This window comes from Lycium ferocissimum, chromosome 1 (genome assembly GCF_029784015.1).
Source record: "Lycium ferocissimum isolate CSIRO_LF1 chromosome 1, AGI_CSIRO_Lferr_CH_V1, whole genome shotgun sequence".
Classification (NCBI taxonomy): domain Eukaryota; kingdom Viridiplantae; phylum Streptophyta; class Magnoliopsida; order Solanales; family Solanaceae; genus Lycium; species Lycium ferocissimum.
In genome coordinates this window covers 70,122,259-70,146,679 of record NC_081342.1, presented here as the reverse complement: position 1 = coordinate 70,146,679, position 24,421 = coordinate 70,122,259, and the positions used below count along the sequence as shown (strand labels likewise).

At 29.2% G+C, this 24,421-nt stretch overlaps 1 protein-coding gene across 2 annotated transcripts; it reads left to right on the top strand.

The window, feature by feature from the left end:
* The first annotated feature begins 13,640 nt into the window (after positions 1-13,640).
* Positions 13,641-17,280, top strand: LOC132059082 (homeobox-leucine zipper protein HAT4-like). Of its 2 annotated transcripts, XM_059451571.1 has the most exons (5): positions 13,641-13,963; positions 15,021-15,331; positions 16,224-16,303; positions 16,620-16,939; positions 16,978-17,280. In XM_059451571.1, exons 1-5 carry the CDS (start codon positions 13,816-13,818, stop codon positions 17,028-17,030), a joined length of 912 nt encoding a protein of 303 aa, XP_059307554.1. In that variant the 5' UTR covers positions 13,641-13,815; the 3' UTR covers positions 17,031-17,280. The 2 variants fall into 2 exon arrangements, with proteins under 2 accessions (XP_059307554.1, XP_059307562.1); XM_059451579.1 differs by having other exon boundaries at positions 16,620-17,280.
* Positions 17,281-24,421: the final 7,141 nt, after the last annotated feature.

The following is a 24,421-nucleotide window of genomic DNA, read 5'->3' as shown; positions in this document are numbered from 1 at the left end:
TGATGCAAAAATTAGGTCATATTATAGTACTAAGCGTGCGTGTGAAAAAAGCTGGATTTAGTGTCAAAAAATACACAAAAGTGAGACAGGAATGTCATTGAGTGGATGAATAAAGATGTTGTATTTGTTGTATAAAGATTGTGTCATTGTGACATAAAAAAACGAAAAAGAGAAAGGATTCAAATTTTCCTGAAGACATATTTTTTATTCCCCTTTCTTCATTTTCCTGTGATTTCGACTGGGTGGTTTGTATCCATTTCCGGTCCGATTGATTCAGATCTGAATTGGAAAATCTCAGATTTGGTGGTAAAGTGTTTCCTATCAAATGTGAGTCTATTCCGAGGACTCAAACCTAAAGGTGAATGTAGTTTTTATGTATTGAGTTCATCTGAATTCATAACTTACGGCACTGAGTATAGATATATACATGTAAAATCTACTAAAATCTCAACAAATATTATTTGTATTAATAATTTTAACAGTACAATGAGAGAAATGCTGAGAATTTTAAAAGTTAGAAATCATTTTGTTTACATTCAGATCGACCTCTGCTCAAACCCAATATCTTACTTTAAAATGGAGGACTCCCCACGCCACCGTAAGTTCGGTGCTTTTCTTCTTTACGACTACTTAAAGTTGTGATTGTTATGTGAACCACAAGTTTGAATTTGCGACATTTTTACACTTGAAAAATTTAAATTCAGCTTTTCTATTTTTCATTTTTCTTTATTAAGCCTTTTTACCTTTCTGGAGCCCAGCCATGCATGTGATGTGAATACAGTGAAGGGAAAGTCAGAAAATGAAGCAAAAAAAAACAAAAAAAAAAAATTTGGTGACAGACTTTAAAATCCAATGTAAATTTAGGGGATAATTAGGCTATTCTGCCATTTTATTAAGTGCAAGATAACTGTATATTTGACATTTCATTTTATATCTTTCCTTTTATCTCTCTAATATGTAGGGTCATCGTGTATTTCTTGGTAAAAGAAAAGAAAAAGAGGCATGATGATCTTTTTTCTTTTTGGTAAGAGCAGGATGATCTAATTCTTCAAATTAAGGATCTTTGAAACATAACAAAACTTTAATACTCCCTCCGTTCCATAATAAGTGATGTTTTTAGCTTATGCATACGTCAAGAAAGTGCTTATTCTTAGAAAATTAGGAGCTTTTTTACTAACTTACCCCTAATCAATGCCTAGAAAAAAAAAGTTATTTAATGATTCTTGATTATGTAAATAAGGGTAATTTTGGAAGAATAAGATCAATTTCTTCTTGAAATCCTAAAGCACCACTTATTTTGAAATAAAATGAAAAGTTTAAAACACCAATTTGCCCTCGAACTTATGGAAGATGCATCAACTTATAATAATTTTGTAGGAGGAAAGGCGCTAGAAAATTTGCATAATTTTTGTAGTAATTGATCAACAGTCCTTATGAGTGAAAATTGCATGTATAATAACGTGTTGATTTTAATAATGTAAAAGGAATTTAAATTTTGGATATAATAGTATTTGGCCCCTCAATTATTGATAAATTCTTACTTTAGTCCTTGTGCTATTAGAAAAAGCACATTTAACTTTCGATTAATTACAATGTGTGTTTTTGGTCCCTTTATGTAGGAAATATGATATATTTGAAAGATTTTAGAAATATATTAGTGTTAATATGGAGTATTAGTAAAAGCTTAAATAGCACATGATAGTGGCAAAATAATTGGTAATCATGATAAGTTTGTGGATGCTCACAAGCAAAAGAATAAAACTGCATATTTTAATTAATTGTATCTACTTAAACAGATATCACAAGAACTAAAACATAATTTATTAATATTGAGAGGCGCAAAATGTTACCCTTTAAACTATTTATGACCAAGCAAAAAAGAAATTCTTACGTATCATGCTCTTCTTTGAATAGGAGACGTTTAATAGCACATTATTAAAGAAGTAAACCAACCTTAAACTATTCAAGGTTTGCTTCATTTTATGGAGATGCCAACGAAAAATGCCTTAAATAAACAATAATGAATGATGCCGAATCATAAAATCGTACTTTTTTTAGATGGCTTCTCTCATCATTTGAAGCAATAATATATGGTTTGGTAAAAGCATTTCATGACCAGAATCTTATACTAATTATTTTCATCAAATGATGAAGTTATGATATGGTTTACAATTATTAAACCATTTTAATCATTTGTTAGCCCTAATGATTAGGTTAATAGCATTTTTATCCCTATTATTGGTAAATTCTAATTTCGTTCTTGTGATATTTGACTAAGTACATTTAATCTTCAACGAATTTAAACATGCACTTTTTTTTAATTTAGGTTTTTATTTAAACATGCACTTTTGATTCTTTTGCTTATGAATATTTTTAAATTTTTCATAATTATTAGTCATTTTATCACTTAATTACTTATGTATTATGTTAAATGTATTGTTACTTCACATTTGACGATAATATAATTATAAAAATAGTTCAAATATAACATACTTCTGACATAAAAGGAATCAAAACACATTCTAATTAATTGAAGGTTAAATATACTCAATCAAATATCTAAGGGATTAGAATTGAAATTTACCAATAATGAAAGATCAAAAAGTACAATTATATCCCCATAAGTATTTCATGGATTTAAGTTATGTACATCAACTAACGAAAGAAAAAATAATCCTTTCAATTCAATTTAACTAGCTATAACAACTTCTTACTTTATTTCTCTATCATATTTGACGTGTTTGAAGAGATACTTGTTTCGATATGTCAATTTAATTTTGATAGCATTATATATTATCGGTAGCTTAAAGGCTACCACGCGAACCTTGTAGCAATTAATACACTCATTAGACTTTGATTTTCTCTTGTATAATTATTTACAAGCCAATACACAATTTTCTAAGTAAAAAATTAGTAGAAAAATAGGATGAAGCCCAAACAGATTGTCCATCAGTAATGGGGATCACATTGGTGGAAATATAAGCCGATACTTCTCCAACTTGCATTTCATTGACGAGTAAGGCGGTCAAGCTACCTCCGCATCTCTCTTTGTTTTTTCCACATGTTTGGTCAGATCGTTTAGCTGTTCTTTCTAAGAGACAGAAATGGTGATTAAACTACCGATTAGGACAAATCTATAATTTAATAATATCGCGACGCAAATATATAATGTATCTCACAAATATTCTTCCTTTGCATCACACGTGCAACCCTCAAGTTGGAGTATCGATTAATTAAGGAGTCAGCATTATTAACGAGATTTTGATTCACTTAACGGTTAATCACATGTTTACCAGCTAAGCAGGTCACATGGGCCAGTTATGTAAGGCCCACTTTTTCTATTATATTAGTATTTTCTATTATATTAAATATATTAGATTAATATTAATTAGTGATCTATTTTCTATTATATTAGACGTATTAGACTATTATATTAAATTAATATTAATTAGTGATCCTAACTTAGTAACACGAATATCCATGTAAAGCTGGCCCATGACACAGTCCACTAACTCACTTTCTTGGCAAATGTTGCACATGCACAATTGCACGTGTGAGTATCATTTGAAGACTAAAAAAACTTACCCCATTAATATTAAGGTTGCTTTATGTTATGGAAAAAATCATCTAAAACCAAGTCACTATAAAATCTCCTAATTATTGATGTATATTCGCTCATTAGACATAATTATTATTTCTCCTGTTCCAATTATATGTAGCTTCTTTTTATTCGTTAATGCATGCCTTAGAATACTTTGATACCTTGTTTATGAATTATAGTTTGCTCATCATTTGGTAATAGTGTAAAAAAGGGAAAAGTTTTGATAATTTTCACAAATTATACGGTTTTCATGTTTATGATAAAAAGTATATAACTTTTGAGATTCAAATTGCATGTCCAACAAAATTTTAACTTCAAATCAATAATTTCAAATTTTATGATTTAAAATCACGATCAAACGTCCCTTGTCTCTTAATAACATATTGAGGTCGATCATAGACGAAATAACAAGAGATTGAGGTGGGTTTTTATCTAATTGGCAAAAAGAATTTATTTTCACATAAAATAAGGAACAAGTATAATAACGATATGATAATGCATGAATAATAATAAAAACATTTTAGTTGACCCTTGAACGGATCTAGCAAAGAGCAAGGTCATTTTGACTAGGGTTGCATGTGTGGTTACGTGTGTCTTGCTGTACAATACTTAGGTTGTTGGTGTGCCATGTAGGAAGCACATGATGTTGGTCGTGTGGTATAAGTACAACGAACTTGATTATAATATATTAAGTGAAATTTTTAACTTGAAAAATGATCAAATAGTAACATTTTATAACTTGTATCATAGGAGTATTAAGTTGCATTACTATTGTAAAGAGCATATTATATTTTGAGTGGATGCTAAATTCGTTTTTGTTTTGCCACCAAAGATAATTATAAGTAAGTTAATTAGTTTTATATAGTGAAATTTGTAATCTGAAGAATAAGCAAATAGTAACAGTTTATACTTTATACATTGTATCATAGGAGCATTAAATTGCATTACTACTGTAAAGAGTTCATTGTATTTTGAGCGAATATAAGTTAAATCCGTTTGTTTTGACGATAAAGATTGTGTTGGCTTGGATATAATCCATCTATCTAGCTTAAACAACGAGGTTCGACTTTGAGTTCTAGATATGAAAAAATTATGATATAGAGTGTTTTCTCCTTTAATAGATCTTATAATCCTTGTTTTTTTTTTTTTTTTTTGCTACAACATGTTTTTTTTTTTCGTTTTCTTTCTTTTTGAGTTTTTTATTATTGAAGCAAATTTAATTTCTAAAAGACGGAATCTTAATCAAAATGTTGAGCAAACTTTAATTTTGTTCATTTATTTAGATTTTTTAAGCTAAACATGAAGTAAGAAGAAACTGAAATCATTCTTAATTAAGCCCTGTATACTTGTGAACTTCATAGCACATTTGATACAGTATTTTGTAAGCTATTGCTCCAAGTAAACTTTTTAATCATGATGCTTTTAATTTTTAAACTAATTAATTTTCTGGTCCCTAAAATAATAATTGCTTGAAAAGGGTTACCCAAGTTGAGGAATTAATGATGGAGTTGTAAGACAACTGGAGTATACACAATGATGAGACACGAGATTTGTTGAATAATTAACAGTGCTAGCTCCAATATGCACATGATATTCGGAATAAAGTGAGTATCAAAAAATTGTCTGTCAAATCATGTTGCTGTTGGAAAACCAAAATCCTTAATAATTAGTGGCTCTTGAGCTCATCATTTATTAATTAACATCATTAGGATCTAGTTCTCTTTTGTCATTTTTTTAATAATCGTGGTGTTCGGATCAACATGCGCGCATCCCTATTAATTTCACTAAATACCTCCCACCTCCATCAGCAACAGCTACCAAGTAACTATGTCTATCAAGGCTAAAACAGATGGAAATCAATCACCTAGTGTTTTATCGTTCTCTTTTGTTATTTTATTGCTCAAATTAATTGATTTATCTTTTTTAATAATCATATAGTGTTTGGAACTTATTTGCACGATTAATTTGAATTCGCTCCATGTAAAGCTCACCAAAGGAGAAGCACTCTCTATCATGATACATCTTCAATCCTAAGAATCAAATTCGAGACCTCTAATTAGGACGAAAGAATCCTTTACATTTTCATCAACATATTATGGAATAGGAAACAGATCATCTAAAGTATCTTGACTAATCAAACCCATAATAGGAAACAGATACATATATCGGATATTAACAGAAATGATTGGTATGTGGAGAAAGATAAAAGCAAAATGATTGGTGCAAATACACTTACTTTAGTTTTTATTAATCATTCTATTTTGTGCTTCAAAGATATACCGTAAGAAAACTAACTTAGGTCAGGCCGCACTAATAAGTCTACAAATAACTAAAGTTGGTCTAAGTTCAACATTAAAATATCCATAAAATAAATTAAGAAATATAAATCATGATTTAATAAATGGTTAGGGACCGGCAAGATGTCGGCAAAATATTATCATTCTTCCTTTTTTGCCGGAGTTAATAATTAGGTGTCCACGAGTGGCTGAATTAAGTATGAAATAATTAATGAAGACACACATTAATTTGATTGTGTAAATTATAACAGAAATCATAGTCATCATTAAACAAATCGTATTTCCGAATTTGAAAAAATTAGGCTTAATCATGTTTATCGGGTCCCTGTTTAACTTCTTGTGGACAGTCCTGAGACAACATAATTTTTCTAAGGAAAAGGAAAGAAGTGGGAAACATCGTAGACTAGTGGCTGAGTTTTTTATCGTAGACTAGTGGCTGAGTTTTTAACTTTCTAAAGAAAGATCAAGTATCAATTCAGTTCAAATTTAATCTGGTATTTTTGTTATCAAACTAATTTTAATTACTCTCTACACGTCCTAATATGTGGCACACTTTTTTTTTTAACTCAAAAAAACAATCTAATTATACGATCTCATGTTATCCTTCCTAAAAGCTCGCCCTTTTCTCTAAAGTGGCTTATACACTTCACTTGTTACCACTAAACGACAAAGTCAAGCCCGGGCAATTGCTCCTTTGATAGATGTCATCAAATAACTGAGTTAATTTATAGTCACACATAATAAATATGCTTGTTTTAGATTACAAGTCTTGGTACTCAATACCTTGCTACTTAACTGAAAATGCTCCCGGATATATTGGATGATTCTTGGGCGCCCCCCCCCCCCCCCCCCCCCCCCCCCCCTCCCAAAAAAAAAAAAACAAATTAACAACATAAAATACCTTTATCCTTTTCTACTTTTGTACTTCCTCGGGCGTTATTTAATTAATCATAAAGTTTAAGAAAGAAAGTTGAATTTTAAAAATTTGTAATTTAAAATAAATTTTAAAAATTTATATGAGGATAAATCATTCATTAAGAATTAGAGGAGAATTTCATAGCTTAGTATTTTTAATTATAAAAATAACATCTATGAACACTTAAAAAAGAAAAAAATGTGTCACATCAATGAGAACGGAAAGAATAATATAAACATTTAACTTATACAGAAACTAATGAATGAATGAATTTGGTGGGCCCGTTAAGAAAGAGGAAGTGAAGAGAGACGTGATAGTTCAAATGATTGTATAGAGATGTCTTGTCGGGTAATAAAGCGACAACAGGACACAGCTCGTATGTTTCCTTGGACCCACGAGCACAAACACAGTGGGGATTGTCGTTTGAACAGTCATTCATTTGTTATTTTGATATTCGCTTTAAAATTCGGTTAAGAAAATAAAAAATAATAAGATCTTTTTTTTGCACACACTATTTTTGATCATAAAGTAACTTATACAAAAACTAATGATAAATTCAATAAATGAATTTAGATCAAATTTAATAATTTTTTAAGTGAAGAACGTCATTTCTATCTTTTCTAGAGATGTCTTATCTTAATTTAAAATTTACACATAATTTACCCGAGCACAAACACAGTGGGGAAATCGTTTGAACAGTAGCAATTGAATTTGAGAGTTGCTAAATTGCCACACCAATTTGACCTAAATTTGGCCACACTTATGTAAACACCACCATGACCTCTATTGTACAATTTTAAATTAAGATAAATTTAATAATTTGTTAAAAGATGTCAAATGACATTAAGTTTCTCAAATTATTAAATTTGACCTAAATAGCTATATGAATTTACCCAATTTAGGCCATTATGGCCAAACTAGTGTGGCAAAAAAACCCTATTGAATTTGAAAAAAGAATGAAATACCTTCTTGATAGACTAACAACCTTAATTATTTTGGACCAACTTTTAATGCTAAATTCTCAATTATTTTGGATTGGAGGGAGTAATTAAAGCAACAACATACCAAATATTAATCCATTAGGTGAGATCTTGGAGAAAGTAAATGTACACCAATTTTACCCCTATTTTATAAAGGTAGAGAAGTTATTTTCAACAGACTCTTGGCTCAAGCGAAGATGAAAATACAACCATCTTTAGTGCTAATTATTTTAAGTTAATGAGCTAAATATCATTAAATTCGGGACGAGTGAATATTAAAAAAAAAAAATCATCTTCATCAATTTACTTTTACTTGTCCACTATTTCATAAGTAGATTTTCACTTTTATTTGTCCACTTTCCCATATCAAGAGAAAAATAATTAATTTTTTATGTTTTATCTTTAGCATTAATTACTCATTTCAAATTATTTTTCAAATCCAATGCAATTATACATCAATTAATATGGGTATCAGGGTAAAATATGTACTTTATTTATTATTTTTTAAGAAGTATATAAAATTCATAGTGGACAAGTAAAAGTGGACCGAGAGAGCATCACATAAACTAAGATAGAAATAATCTGTATTATTAATGGTGGGACCCAAATTAGACATGTGAGAGCCCACGTGTGTACCAGCAAGACATGTTTGGTCCACGTGAGTTGTGAGACAAAGTAAACTCAAAGAGGAAGAAAATAGACAAAGACGATGATGGAAAAGAGTAATCTTCTTCAGTTATTTACTTGCACGCTTCTCTCATTTTTTCTTTTTATTTTTGCCTTCACTTCCCACGTGCATTCCACTTTTCTTTGTCTCCTAGTTTCTTCACCCCTTGGCCCTACCCTATCACTTAATTCTCTATTTTTAATTTATATAATATATCAAAATTATCATTCAAATTTTATGGTTTTAAATATGTTACTCCCTCCATTTCAATTTATGTGAAAGTGTTTAATTGAGACAATATTTTTAATTATTTTTTTAAAAGCCGGTCTGAAATATGCATAAAAATTTCGATGAATATAAATCATCTCATTGAGAGTGAAATAACAAGTTTAAAACTAAATTGTTTCTAAATATAAAAAGATGTCAATCTTTTGGGACTAAGTGGAAAGGAAGAACATGTCACATCAATTGAAACGGGTGGAGCTAGTATTACTTTCTTCTCTTGAATTTATGTGATGATATTTGATTTGATATGAAATTTAAAAAGATTCTTAAAAATATTTACGATTATGACTATAAATTATATCATTAAAAGTAAAATGAGAAGTTTAAAATTAAATTATTTTTAAATAATAAAATAGACCATCTTTTGGAATAGAATAAAAAAGGTATGAAATATAAATTAGGACAGATGAAGTACTAGTTTGCATCATCTCACAAGATTTTATAGAGACAAATCGCCAAATTTAAACATTATAAGTTTGAGTTCAAAATTCTAACGCTGACTTGATTTAATGAGTTCACAATTTATTATTTATATTTGTTTAATAATTGTTTTAACATATACACAATCTGAACTGAAGTTAAAAGCTTAGCATTGGCCTCTAAGGTTATATTCACTGACATATTAAGGATTTAAGCATAGTGGATTCGAGAACATTATTTACAGTTATATTATTTTACACATATTGTAAAATAAAAACTAAAAGAATTTAGTTTTCATCAAACTTGTTTCCCTCAATTGAAACAATCCCCACCTTTAAACATCTACTATTTGACTCCACTAATTTGGCCAACAGATTGAAGCATTCATTGAGCCAAAAGTAAAGTCTACATCTTGAATGCACATATTTTTTGTTCTAGGTTCATTGGTCTATCGATAGTGGTCCTCGTGTCACATTGGTCCTACATTAAACTCAATTGAGAACGTAATTATTTGAAATAGACTCTGGGAACATTGAGGTACATGGTTCCATAACCTTGGATGTAGATTTATTTTATCACAGAAAATTATGTGTGATGGATATAATTCCTTTATCGTTAATCAGAAATTTTGGGTTCAAGTTCAAAGTATGTTTTCTTAATAGGAAGTATTTTCCGTCTAATAGAAAATGTTTTTCCTCTAATAATGCGAATATGAATTAATCGGAGTATCAATACATATGCTCTAACTTCTGGTGGAAAAAAGAAAAGAAATAGAAGGTAGACCTTTTTATTTTTTATTTTTTTTATTTCACTAACCGACTCCTTCTTTGAGTCTTATACACAATTATTGGTGACTCTATCACACTAGCTACTCGAGTTGTCTCCATTAGTAATTTTCTTCATTTCTAGTCAGTTTCAATGATTATATAATGATTTTTATTCCACACGAATAATGATTTCATTGACATGCTTCCGGACAAAATTGTACTACTACTGCCCGTTTAGTCAACATTATTTTTCTTTTTCTAAAAAAGGAAATAGTAATTCAAGATAATGTTTGGTTATATTATTGAACTGATTTTTTTGAGAAAAAAAAAAGTTTGAAGATGAGTTTTAAGTTTGAGAAAGCGATTTTGACCAATTTTCAAGTGAATTGTTTTTCACTCACAAAATTTCTAGCTGTTTCCAAGTTAAATATACGTTGAAAAACAACTTTAATTTTCAAATATTATTTTTAACTTTTCAAATACTATTTATTTTTTCAAATATCACATTTTCTGGAAACTAAGATAAAAAACAAATTAAAACAGGACCTTTAAAATGTGATTGTAATGCACCAACAACAAAAGTCAGGAAAATGACTTTTTGTCTAACCCATTCCTCGCTCAGAAAGATAAGAGGGGCCAATATTTTAAGTGGGAACATGTGGAATTTGGAGATGTTGGAAAAAAAAAAATCAAGTGTCTATTGCAATCTTTATGATGAGCATTGAGCAATTTCATTCATGATTTGATTTGATGGTTGCCTAATATATGTCTCAAAGGACAGAGACTAATCATTTACGTGGCATTAATTAATGAAGTTGAGAGCTGCTTGTTAAGCAATAATGCTTAAGTTGTATGTATTAGTGTGTAAAAATTATTTATACTAAATTATTAAGTGCGCTTATTTTTTTGCTTTTAAAAAAAAATCACTTAATAAATTTGCATAGATTATAAGTATAATAAAGTCTGAATATTATTAATACTTTATGAATTTCTGTAACGACAATATTTCTCCATTACTCCATCCATTTCTTGCTAATATCATTGTCTTCCACCATTATTAATTAGGGAAATCTACATGGCTTAGCTAAGTATTAGTAGTAATTATATTTAGTAACTATAGTTTGAATTAATTACTTTTCATAGCTAAAAGTTATATCTTAATAACACATATTAACTATTAAGGTAATATTCAGTAAAAAGAAAATAAACCCATCTCTCACCTTCATTTTATCTCACCACCAATTTCTGTAAACCTTGTCACATGGAGATGAGTTCTCACCTCCATTTTCTGTCTCCTCCATCCCCTCTATCTCTCTGCCGTCACTCACCCCTCTCGCCTCTCTCTCTCAGTCGTCTCTCTCCGTTGCATCGCCGAAGTTAAGGCGACAGTCATAGCCGTGAACAAGTCGTGGTATTCTCGATTCACCGGAGGAAGAAAGCAACGCCGCCTTTGCCGCCACCGCTACCGCCCAGATCTTCATCTTGATGCACAGCTGGCATAGTCACAGATCTGAGTGTATTTCGAAGGAGATTTCTCTGGCCTCTCATTTCTCCTCCATTGCCGTTGTCCTCTATGGCCGGAATCCATGGAAAATCATCGAATATTTCTAAGATCTGAGTGTATTTTCTCATATTTAAGTGTATTTTATTTGTTGTATCTCAGATCTGAGTGTATTTTATTTCTTGAATCTCAGACCTGAGTGTATTTTATTTCTTGTATCTCAGAGTGTATTCGTTATTTTTTTTAGTGTAAAATAGAGTGATTTTATTTCTTGTATAGATTTGAGTGTATTCGTTATTTTTTTAGTGTAAAATAGAGTGTTTCTTTATGTATTTTTTGCCTGTATTTCGAAGGAGATTTTTTTGTATACAAATGAATATAGTGAGTTTTGAATACAACCAAATAATCCTATATTTTGTTGCACTTATTTTGTTTGAATACAACCGAATTTAAAATACAATAAGTTGAATACAGTGTAAAATTAGTTAGAAATGAATGCATCTTAATTGAATACATCCGAATTGAATACAACGAAATACGACCGAATTCGAATACAAGTTACTGTAGCTACAAAATATAATTAACAAAAGTGTAGATATGCTTAAAAAAAAAAACAAAGTGTAATCATTTGTGTAAGTTGTCCTTGATTACATCTATAACCACCATCCTCAGTCACAACCATCACCACTACCAATAATCACAATCAATTGTCAACACCACTAGACACCATTTTACGATCATCTTCGTCATTACAACAAAATACACCAACCACACCTGAATTATCAATATCAACCAACATTGTATATCACCAACTATCACTATCAGTCACACTTCCACCACCATTGCTAAAATCATTATCATGAGTATCATCCACTACAATTATTAGCTGTCACCATCAACTGCCATCATCAACCACCACATTAATCATTATTGTCAGCTGTTATCACCACTAGCTACTATGTATTCACAACCCCAACATCAACCAATACCACCACCGACCAACACCTCAGTCAGCACCCGCAATGATCATTGTTAGCCATTGATTATCTAGTATTTGCAGATGAATTTTATATTTATTAATTTTTAAATAAAGACGACTTTATGTATTCAAATGTTGAGAAGATAAATAATCTTAATTATTTAATATTCGAATCTTGATATAATATTTTTATTATATATATATATATATATATATATATATATATATATATATAGACACACACACACTTAAACATCTTAGCTTTGATATAAATTTTACTATTCGAGAGATATATATTTATTTTCAAACATTTTAAGCTAAAAAAAAAAAAAAAAAGTTGGGGTAAACTTACCCCAACTTATTTTTTTTTTGGCTTCAAGCTCGTTTGACTTAGATAAAGCCAAGTCAAACGAGCCCAATTATTTTTTGAGCTTATTTTAAGCACAAAATGATTTTAAGTTAGCAAAACACTCAAAAAAAAAATTATCTTATAATTATAAGCTAATCCAAACGGGCTCCAGATATATATTTAGATTCAAACATTTTAATTTAATAAAAATTAATAACCCTAAGCTACCTTCCAAAATAAAGCCAAGTTTGAACAACTACTCCCTCCGTCCCATAATAAGTATCACCTTAGCAAAAAAAAAAAATTTATCTAATAAGTGTCATCTTAGGAAACCAAGACATAAATTGGTTAGTTTTTTTCAACTCTACCCTTAGAAAAAAACTGACAAGTTAAAGTAACATCTAATTGATGATTGGAAAAGTAATAATAACTTTATTATTCTCAAGGAATAATTTATCTAAAGCGCATAATTAAGAGAAAAAAATAATTTATTTTATTAAATAGGAATAATTTAGTAAACTTTACCAGGACGGAGGGAGTAGAATATTAAATGTCACTTTAGCCATAAAGTCAGCTATGGCATTAATAATTCAATCTACTTTCTTTCACCGTGACAATGAGTAAGAAAAGTAATGATGGAGAAGTGGTGTTAATAGAGGAAATTGGGGACCAAAACAAAAAGGACCATTGAGAATGGTGGAAATATTTTTGGGGAGGCAAAATCAATACATGATTTGTGATACAATAATTGGTACACACCTGACACTGCTTGTCATGATTGACCCACTTCTTTTTTATTTTTCTCAAGAAAAATAAAGAAAAGAAAAAGGAAAAATACTTCATCATTTGTTTCTATATAACCCCCTCATTGCATTTGTGACTCCACGCACCAGTCTTTAAACTAAAGTCCTTTTTCTTCTCTTTCCTTTCTGAGAAGAAATTCCCTTAAATTCTTCATATTCTACTTGAAAAAGCTGAATTCATTGTGTTTTCAAGAATCAAATAGAAGGTACAAGAGATAATATTTGTGAAAAAGCAAAAAAAAAATAAAAAATGATGGAGAATCAAGATTTGGGATTGAGCTTGAGTCTAAATTTTTCAGATAAAAGAACAGCAAATCCATTGCAGCTAAATTCTTTGGCTTCTTCACCTTTCAATTTATTTCAGAAAAATTCTTGGACTGACTCATTTCCTTCTTCAGGTTTGTTCTTTTTCTTCTTGATCTATAAATGCCTCATTAAATTTGTCATTATCAAGAAGGAGCAGTGGAATGAATAACATCCTTATATTCTTAATCAGAGATTTCGAGTTTGAACCTACAGGATAATTTTTTTTTTTTTTTGTTAGGAGTGCTTTCCTGTTGAATAGTTCTTATGTCAAAATTTAGTTGGGCCCAATATAATTTTCTGACACCGCGTGGAAAATCAATTATTTTGAAAAAATTACAACTCAATACCTTAGAGTGATCTGGTTTAAAGATTAGTCAGCAAGTGTATCGATTTAAATATATATAAACGATACATATACTATAAATATTATTGTATAAATTTGTATATTTAGACTACGGGAAATTTGGCCAAAGTTACATATGCTTTAACTTGCTCATTCTTTTTTAACCATTTCTTTCTATAAAAAGTTTCAGATCTAACAATACTGTACTATTTAACCTAATTTTTACCTTTTCATTGACCTCTTTTGCATATAAAATCAAAAACAGGGCAGAGCTACCTTTTATTTTAGTGGGTTCAATTGAGCTCTCTTTAGTGTTAAAAGTTACTATTATGTTTTAGATGGGTAAATTTTTTATTTTATTTTGGTATACCTAAAACTATTGAATAAAGACGGTTCAAAATTTATTTTAGGTGGTTCATATATGTAGCATTCTTGAATTTTTTTACATCTTTTTGTTAGAAATATTTCCGTCTCGGTTAAGGATCTACGTGAACTCAATAACATTTGTTGACCCCTACTTATACATTAAGAAGTTTAATGAATATCTATAAATATTTGTCTAGAAACTCAATTATTATCGTATAATATTAACTTAAGATCGCCGTACTAATTCATAAACTTCAGATCTTGAATTTACCTCTGCGTTCACGTATCCAAAAGTTGAAGAAAAGTTGAATTTTCAAGTTAAAAAAAAAATTCTTTCTTTATTAATAAGAAAAAAGGGGTCTTGAATCTTGATCTACTTTATAATTTTTCACCATAACTTTCTAAATAATCCAACTCTTTTTACCATTTTTTTTTTTCAGATCAAAACTTGGAGAAATGCAGAACATTTTTGAAAGGAATAGATGTGAATAGAGTACCATCAATTACATATGAAGAAGAAGAAGAAGCTGGAGTTTCTTCACCAAATAGTACTATTTCAAGTTTAAGTGGAAATAAGAGAAGTGAAAGAGAAATAACTTGTTATGAGGAATTGGAAATAATGGAAAGAGAATGTTCTAGAAGTATTAGTGATGAAGAAGATGGAGAAACTTATAGAAAGAAACTAAGGCTTACTAAAGATCAATCTGCTGTTCTTGAAGAGAGTTTTAAAGAACACAACACTCTCAATCCTGTAAGTGTATTTTTTCCCCTACCAAATTCAAGATTCGTTGGGACGTGTTTGGTATGATAGAAGTCATTTTCGAAGAATGTTTTGTGGGCTTTTCACCATCAGGTGTTTGCTTGGAGAGTGAAAAAAATATTCTTTAAACGAAATTATTTAGGGTGTGTTTGCTATATATACAATAGAGGTCATTTTTAGAAAATGTTTTTTTTCGAGAATGAGTTGTTTTCTTCAGGTGTTTTGGTTGGAGTGTGAAGAATATTTTTCAGAAAAAGAATGTTTAGATTGTGTTTGGTAGGACAGAAGTCATTTCCGACAAAGAGTGAAGGGAAAATAACTTTTTTTTGTACTACTAGAAATCATGATTTTTTTCATCGACATACAGTTGGAAATTTGTGCTATAAAACATGATTTTTCCCACCTCATTCCCACTGAACCAAACTCACTGGAAAAATGCACGGTGGGAAACAAGTTCCCATTGAAACTCTTGAAAACTTCCTACTTTTTCCGTGGGAAAACACTACTGCTATTTCAATTTTTCTCACTGACATTTAATTTTCAGCGGGAAATTAGTGGGAAAATAGAGATCTTAGAGATCTTTTTAGTAGTGTTGGGGGTAAACATTTGTTGAATAAGTAATATTTTTCATCACACCGTATACTCTTTTAGAGTTCGTTATTTCAGAATAAATGTAATCTATTTTATATTTATGCATATGGTACATAGTTCATAATAATTTACGGAGATTGAAAGTTGCAATCTATTTTATATTAGTGGAGGCTAAAACTATCCGCAAATTACATAGTTTGAGTTATGTTAGTACATTTGGTTCAGAATAAATGTAATCTAGTTCTGCTTAAACAGATTTGGCTTATTATTTTTGTGATTTGTTTTTTTACAGAAGCAAAAACAAGCTTTGGCAAAGAGACTAGGATTGAGGCCTAGGCAAGTGGAGGTTTGGTTTCAAAACAGAAGGGCAAGGTGAGAATTATATTTTTTTTCATGGTTGTTTCTACTATTTGAAAAAGATTAAATTCGTCCTAGTTATATTATCCGAACAAAAAAGCCCTCGACTTTACTTAAAGGTTCAAAAATGCCCCTTTGGTAATGACTGGCCAACGTGAAAAAAAGTTTTGAAAATTTAGTTTGTGATGTATATAGTACTATATATGTTACTATTAATGTTAATAATATATAGTTCAAATCGAAGACAATATTTATAACTATATTTGTTATCTGGTCATTGCATATTTTGGGATTTTTAACTAATGAGTCAAGCAATTTTTTTTGTGAACAGAACAAAGTTGAAGCAAACTGAAGTAGACTGTGAGTTCTTGAAGAGATGTTGTGATAATCTAACTGAAGAAAACAGGAGATTACAAAAGGAAGTTCAAGAACTAAGGACACTAAAGCTATCACCTCAATTCTACATGCAAATGACCCCTCCCACCACCCTCACCATGTGCCCGTCGTGTGAGCATGTCGCGGGCCCACCCGCTCCGTCCGCATCGAGGTCCACAACCATCGACCCTCGGGCCAACCAGATGGTCCTGTCCCAACGACGGCCCGTGTCGTTTACTCTCTGGGCCACCTCTCCCGTCCCGCACAGGCCCATAAGTGCCATGCACCCTAGGTCGTGATTTAGCCATCGGAAGGGCAATTTGGTCAAATGGGCTCATTACTAATCTTGGAAAATCCAAGAACATGATGTGTATGTATGAAAAAATAGGTCTAAGATATGGTGGTTGAATTTTAGAGATTTTGATGGGACTAAATGTTTTCTTGTTTTTATGATAGATCCCATGTTTTTTCTTGTATTGATCAGCTAGGGTGAGTAGTCAATTTTTACTCTATTTAGTATAGTAAGATGCAAATGGTGGAGACTAGGCACTAGAGGAGAGGACTTTAGATGTAAAATTTAATCAAGTGATATCCAATTATTTAATTACTCCTGAAAACTAAGCTCAATGTCTTACAATCTTTATTTTTAAAAAATCAAGGACATGCATGGAGGCGGAGTTAAGTTTTTAGCTTATGAGTTTTGAATTTGAGATAAAAAAAAGTTCAAGGATATGGTGCAAAGCTATTGGGTTCACCCGAACCCGTAAAACACATGCTTGTAACTCTGCCTGTGTGCATATTCTTTGAAACGTCAAAAGCTATGAAACGTCCCTCCTGCAACCGTGTTTGTGGCGTCTGGTTTGGTAAAATTAAAGCGAGATATGCATCACTTAATCATGGTTAAGTATTATATATGAACGATACATATCGTGCATTCATTGATTTGGTGTAAACACAAGGTACATATAATTACTTTTTATCCGTTTGGTTCTTCGTATACCTTGGCATAAGTAATAAAGGGTAATTTTTCTGGAAATACTATATGATTTTAGCATTATTTAGATGACGGCAAAATCCCCTAGAGCTAGTTGCACGTGGTTGAAATTCGATCTCCAGTGGACACATCTTTCTACCCTTTTTCACTTAAATATCAGACTTTTATTCATGGACGACTTCGAACCCGTGACATGCCCTAATCCACTTATCAGAAATTGAGCTTTACCACTAGATTGGAGTCTTGGAGCTAATACTAACACAAATCATTGCAAGAGTTGTTGACATTTACAACCTTAGAGCAACATTCACTATATACTGGGTAACAAATAGCTTAAAACAAATCCATTTTTTTGTACACCAACAATTCAACAAGTATTATTTTATTTTAACTATATAGAAGCATGGGTTTAGATCCATGCTTCGTCGTTCGTTCCCTTTAAGAAAAAAAAGTGGGAGCCCCAACTAAACACCAACTAATATTAAAAAAAAAAAAAAAGTGAAACCCACCATCTCCAAACTCACGGGAAAAAAAAAGTGGACCACATATTAACAAAATCAAGCAATATCAAAAAAAAAAAAAAAGTGAATCCCATATTAAAAAAACAAACAATGTCAAAAAAAAAAGTGCATTCTATATTAAAAAATCAAACAATATTCATGTAATTTCCAAAGTATCTCATTAAATCAATAATGATGGATTCATTGTCAAATGCGTATCAATCCATTAGTGGGAGCAAATAAAATTATTGTACATCAACATACTTAAAATACTTATATATTAAAATAAGATAGAATTTAATTACTTTTTTATTTTTCCCTTACTCTAATAAATGTGAAAAGAGATTAATGTCATAAAAGAACAAATATTATTAAATGGAGATCTAATAATTAATAAGGTAAATCAGTGAAATTATAATTTTAATTGACGTTTCCTTAAAAAATCATGCAAAAGACAATGTGACAAGTAAAATGAGTGAAACCAAAAATATTTACCAAAAATTAAAAAATAGTAGTTCTTCATTTAAATAGAAAATCAAATTTCTACTATGTTTCATTTTAAACATGCAAAATTAATATAATAATTTGAATTAGAATTATTCAAATCAATATTTGATAAAAAATAATAGTTATTGTCAAATATATAGAAGCATGGGTCGAAACCTATGCTTCGTCGTCCGTTCCATTTTAAAAAAAAAAGTGTGGGCCCCAACTAAACACCAACCAATATTAAAAAAAAAAAAAGTGGAACCCTTCATCTCCAAACTCACGGAAAAAAAGTGGACCCCATATTAACAGAATCAAGCAATATTAAAAAAAAAAAAAAGTGAATCTCATATTAAAAAAATAAACAATGTCAAAAAAAAAAGTGCATCCCATATTAAAAAATCAAAAGATATTCATGTAATTTTCAAAGTATCTCATTAAATCAAGGGATAAGGCACCGTTACCCCCCTGAACTATACCCGAATTTGCTACGACACACCTTACCTTTCCCAAGGTCCTATTACTTTACTAAACTTATTTAAAACGAAATAATTACCCCAAACGCCGATGCACTCTCATATGGGAGAGTGACATACACTCTCCTTGCCACATGTGTATTTATTTGTTTTCTTCTTTTTTTTTTTTAATTTTTTGACTTACGTGTCAATTTTTTTAAAAATAAAAATAAAAAACTGAATTTTCATTAAAAAAATGAGTTTTAAAACTGTCTTTTTTTTAATTTGAGAAAAATTTGATTTTTTTTAAACCCATTTAAAAAAAAAAAAAAAAACTAAAAACATGGATTAAAAAACTGAATTTTCTTTTAAAAAAAGGATTTTTAAAACCCTTTTTTAAAAAAAAAATTGAAAATTTGTTTTTTTTTTTAAAACCCGTTTTTGAAAAAAGAAAAAAAAAGCTGAAAAATGATTTTTTTTTAAATATGGAAAAATGGATTTGTTAAAAATATGGAAAACTTGATTATTTTTTAAAATGTCTTAAAAAATCTTGATTTCATTTTTAGGACACTTTTATTTTTCAAATAAAATACGGAAAAATGTTTTTCTTGCCAAAATGTGAAAAAAAAAAACTGAATTTTTATAAAATTTTGAAAAAATTAATTATTTTCTTAACATGTGGAAAACCCGTTTTTAAAACTAAATGTGGAAGACTAGATTTATTTTCAAATTTTTAAGAAAATGCAGATTTTTAAGAAAAAAAATTAAGTTTTCCCCTTTTTTATGTTTCTCACTCTCTCAAAGAGAAACAAACACCTCTCTTTGCCACATCGGCGTTTAGGGGGGTAATTATTCCGTTTTAAATAAGTTTAGGGGGTAATAGGGCCCGAGGGGAAAGGTAAGGTGTGTCGTAGCAAATTAGGGTATAGTTCGGGGGGGTAATGGTGCCTTATCCCTTAAATCAATAATAATGGATTCATTGCCAAATACGTATCAATCCATTAGTGGGAGCAAATGAAATTATTGTACAGCAACATACTTAAAATACTTATATATTAAAATAAGATAGAATTTAATTACTTTTTCATTTTTTTCCTTACTCTAATAAATGTGAAAAGAGATTAATATCATAAAAGAAAAAATAATATTAAATAGAGATCAAATAATTAATAAGGTAAATTAGTGAAATTCTAATTCTAATTGACGTTTCTTTAAAAAATCGTGCAAAAGACAACATGACAAGTAAAATGAGTTAAACCAAAAATATTTACCAAAGATTAAAAAATAGTAGTTCTTCATTTAAATAGAAAATCAAATTTCTACTTTGTTTCATTTTAAACATGTAAAATTAATATAATAATTTGAATTAGAATTATCCAAATCAAAAATTGATAAAAAATAATAGTCATTGTTTAGGCCCAATCTACATACATTAACAATAGAATATTTTACACTTTTAAATTAATCGAATTAAAATTTAAATATCAACTGATGCTTAAATATTGCTATTGTTTTATCTCAAAGAGAGGAAAATAGTTTCCTTTTAAATAAGTTTTCTCTTTTAAAAAGTATTAATAAATTTTTGCCAACTTTGTATTCGTAGCAAACACTAATATAATAAAGTTTTGGATACGGGCCAAAACTACATATTATATATATTACTTTACTATATAGAAGAAACATTTTATAAACAAGATCGTCGTCCGTCCTTTGGTCCCACTTTTTTATTTAAGGGCAAAAAAAATGACATTTTATACTTTATATTACCAACTCTTTTAAAAAGTAAATAGAAATACTTTATTATATTTCTATTTTTCTACTATATAGAAGCATCGGTTTACCCATGCTTCGTCATCAGTCACTCTTAAAAAAAAAAAAAAAAAAAAGTGGACCCCACCCTCTCCAAACTCATGAAAAAAAAAATGGACCCCATATCAAAAAAAAAAAAAAAAAGCAGTGTCAAAAAAAAAAAAAAAAATTCACCAAAATATTAAAAAATCAAACAATATTCATGTAATTAAAAGTATCCCCATCAAGTCAGATCAATAATAGTGGATTCATTCTTACATGCGTATTAACCTATTAGTGGGAGCAAATGAAATTATTGCCATGACAAAAACATGGACCATATTATTGCTTTTCTTCAAAAGGTTAAGTAGGCTAATACATACAATTTCCTTTCTTTTCTTATATTAGCCTGAGATCTAATCTAGATATTTAATTACCATATTTGCTATTCCGCCATTTCATTTGTTTGTTATGTTTACTATATTAAATATACTTAAAATAGTTATATTTTAAAATAAGATAGAATTTAATTACTTTTTCATTTTTATTCTTACTCTAATAAATGTGAAAAGAGATTAATATCAAATATAAATCAAATAATAAATAAGGTAAATTAGTCAAATTATAATTCTAATTCACGTTTCCTTAAAAAAACCATGCATAAGACAGCATGACAAGTAAAATGAGCTAAACCGAGAATATTTACCAAAAATTGAAAAATAGCATTTCTTCGTTTAAACAAAAAATCAATTTCTACTTTGTTTCATTTTAAAAAGGTAAAATTAATTTAATAATTTGAATTAGAATTATCCAAATCAAACTTTGATAAAAAATAATAAGTATTTTACACCTTTAAATTAATCGAATTAAAATTAAAAGTATCAACTGATGCTTAAATATTGCTATTGTTTTATCTCAAAAGAGAGGAAAATAGTTTTCTTTTAAACAAGTCTTCTCTTTTAAAAAGTATTAATAAATTTTCGTAGCAAACACGAATATAATAAAGTTTTACATACGGAGCCAAAACTACAATGTTATATTAATCGTATTTTGAACATAGTATGCATATATATATATATATATATATATATATATATATATATATATATATATATTATCACTATCTAAATACAATTATATATACGTAGTACACCATAATCCAGTGTTGGGCACATGCGCACGGGCATAGGCCATCTAGTAACTATATAGAAGCATGGGTTTAGACCCATGCTTCGTCATCCGTTAAGCATTAAAAAAAAATGTGCGGTCCCCATATTAAACACCAACCAATATTAAAAAAAAAAAAAAAAGTAAAAAAAGTGGAACCCACCATCTCCAAACTCACAGAAAAAAAAAAAGTGGACCCCATATTAACAAAATCAAACGATGCTAAAAAAAAAAAGTGAATCCCATATTAAAAAAAAACAATGTAAAAAAAAAAGGTGTGGGCCCCATACTAAACACCAACCAATATTAAAAAAAAAAAAAAAAGAAAAAAAAAAGAAGTAAAAAAAGTGGAACCCACCATCTCCAAACTCATGAGAAAAAAAAAAGTGGACCTATATTAACAAAATCAAGAAATATAAAAAATTAGAAAAAAAAAAGTGGATCCCATATTAAAAAAACAAACAATGTCAAAAAAATAAAAAAATGCGTCCCGTATTAAAAAATCAAACAATATTCGTATAATTTTTTAGTATCTATTAAATCAATAATGATGGATTATTTGCTTTGCGTATCAACCTTAGGTAGTGAGAAAATGAAATTATTGTACAGCAAAAAACATGGACCCCATATTATTATAACTATATAGAAGCATGGGTTTAGACCCATGCTTCGTCGTCCGTAGTCCCAAAAGAAAAAAAAAATGGGTGGACCCCATACTAAACAACACCAAAAAAAAAAAATATATATATATATAAAATGGAACCCACCATCTCCAAACTCACGGAAAAAAAAAGTGGACCCCATATTAATAAAATCAAGCAATATCAAAAAAAAAAAAAAAAAAGTGAACCCATATTAAAAAACAAACAATGTCAAAAAAAAAAAAAAAGTGCGAGACTTTGTATTCGTAGCAAACACTAATATAATAAAGTTTTAGATATGGAGCAAGCTACAATGTTATATTAATCGTGTTTTTAGCATAGTATGTATGTATATATATATATGTGTGTGTGTATATATATATATATATATATATATATATGCATAAAAATAGTGCAAACTAATAATGTCCAAAAAAAAAAAAAAGTGCACCCCATATTAAAAAATCAAACAATATTGATGTAATTTCCAAAGTATCCCATTAAGTCAATAATGATGGATTCATTGCCACATGCGTATCAATCCATTAGTGAGAGCGAAACGAAATTATTGTACGAAAGAAACTTGGACCCCATATTATTGCTTTTCTTCAAAAGGTTAAGTAAACCATACAATTTTCTTTCTTTTTTTATATTAGCCTGAGATCTAATCTAGATATTGAAGTATTGTATTTGCTATTCCGCTATGTCATTTATTTGTTATGTTTACTAAAATAAATATACTTAAAATATTTATATTTTAAAATAAGATAGAATTTAATTACTTTTTTATTTTTATTCGTACTCTAATAAATGTGAAAAGAGATTAATGTCGTAAAAAAAAAAATATCAAATGGAGATCAAATAATGAATAAGGTAAATTAGTCAAATTATAATTCTAATCGACATTTTCTTAAAAAACCATGCAAAAGACAACATGACAAGTAAAATGCACTAAACCGAGAATATTTACCAAAAATTAAAAAATAGTCTTTCTTCGTTTAAATAGAAAATTAATTTCTACTTTGTTTTGTTTTAAACATGTAAAATTAATTTAATAATTTGAATTAGAATTATCCAAATAAAAATTTGATAAAAATAATAAGTATTTTACACCTTTAAATTAATCGAATTAAAATTGAAAGTATCAAGCGATGCTTAAATAGTTCTATTGTTTTATCTCAAAAGAGAGGAAAATAGTTTCCTTTTAAACAAGTCTTCTCTTTTAAAAAATATTAATAAATTTTTGCCGATTTTGTATCCGTAGCAAACACTAATATAATAAAGTTTTAGATACGGGCACAAACTACAATGTTATATTAATCGTGTTTTGAACATAGTGTGTGTGTATATATATATATATTCACTATCCAAACACAGCTAAATACAACAATACTGTTATAATGCAAAGTGTTGGGCCAACGCATGACGGCGTAGGCCGTCTAGTGTATGTACATTGTGGAATTCATCAACTATTCACCAACCAAGTCAAGGATCAAGTGAAGGTACATCGATGGCTAAGCCGAGTAGTTCTTGTGAAGAAACTTTTGACTAATGATGGTCACTTATAAGACTAGGATCCTTCGTATGTGAACAAGGTCATTCGCACGAAGGCCTGTATCTTGGGATGGTGTTTAAATGTGTGGTCTTTAATATTTGTTTTTCGCCACCTTGAGTAATAAAAAAGTGGTCGAAAATACCTTTGACATTGAAAAAAAAAAAATTGGCTG

Excerpts from the sequence above, each read along its gene's own strand:
- LOC132059082 (XM_059451571.1), top strand. The coding sequence starts at position 13,816 with ATGATGGAGAATCAAGATTTGGGATTGAGCTTGAGTCTAAATTTTTCA. Across the intron at positions 13,964-15,020 it reads TGACTCATTTCCTTCTTCAG|ATCAAAACTTGGAGAAATGC; the intron begins GTTTGTTCTTTT and ends TTTTTTTTTCAG. Across the intron at positions 16,940-16,977 it reads CGTCCCGCACAGGCCCATAA|GGCAATTTGGTCAAATGGGC; the intron begins GTGCCATGCACC and ends AGCCATCGGAAG.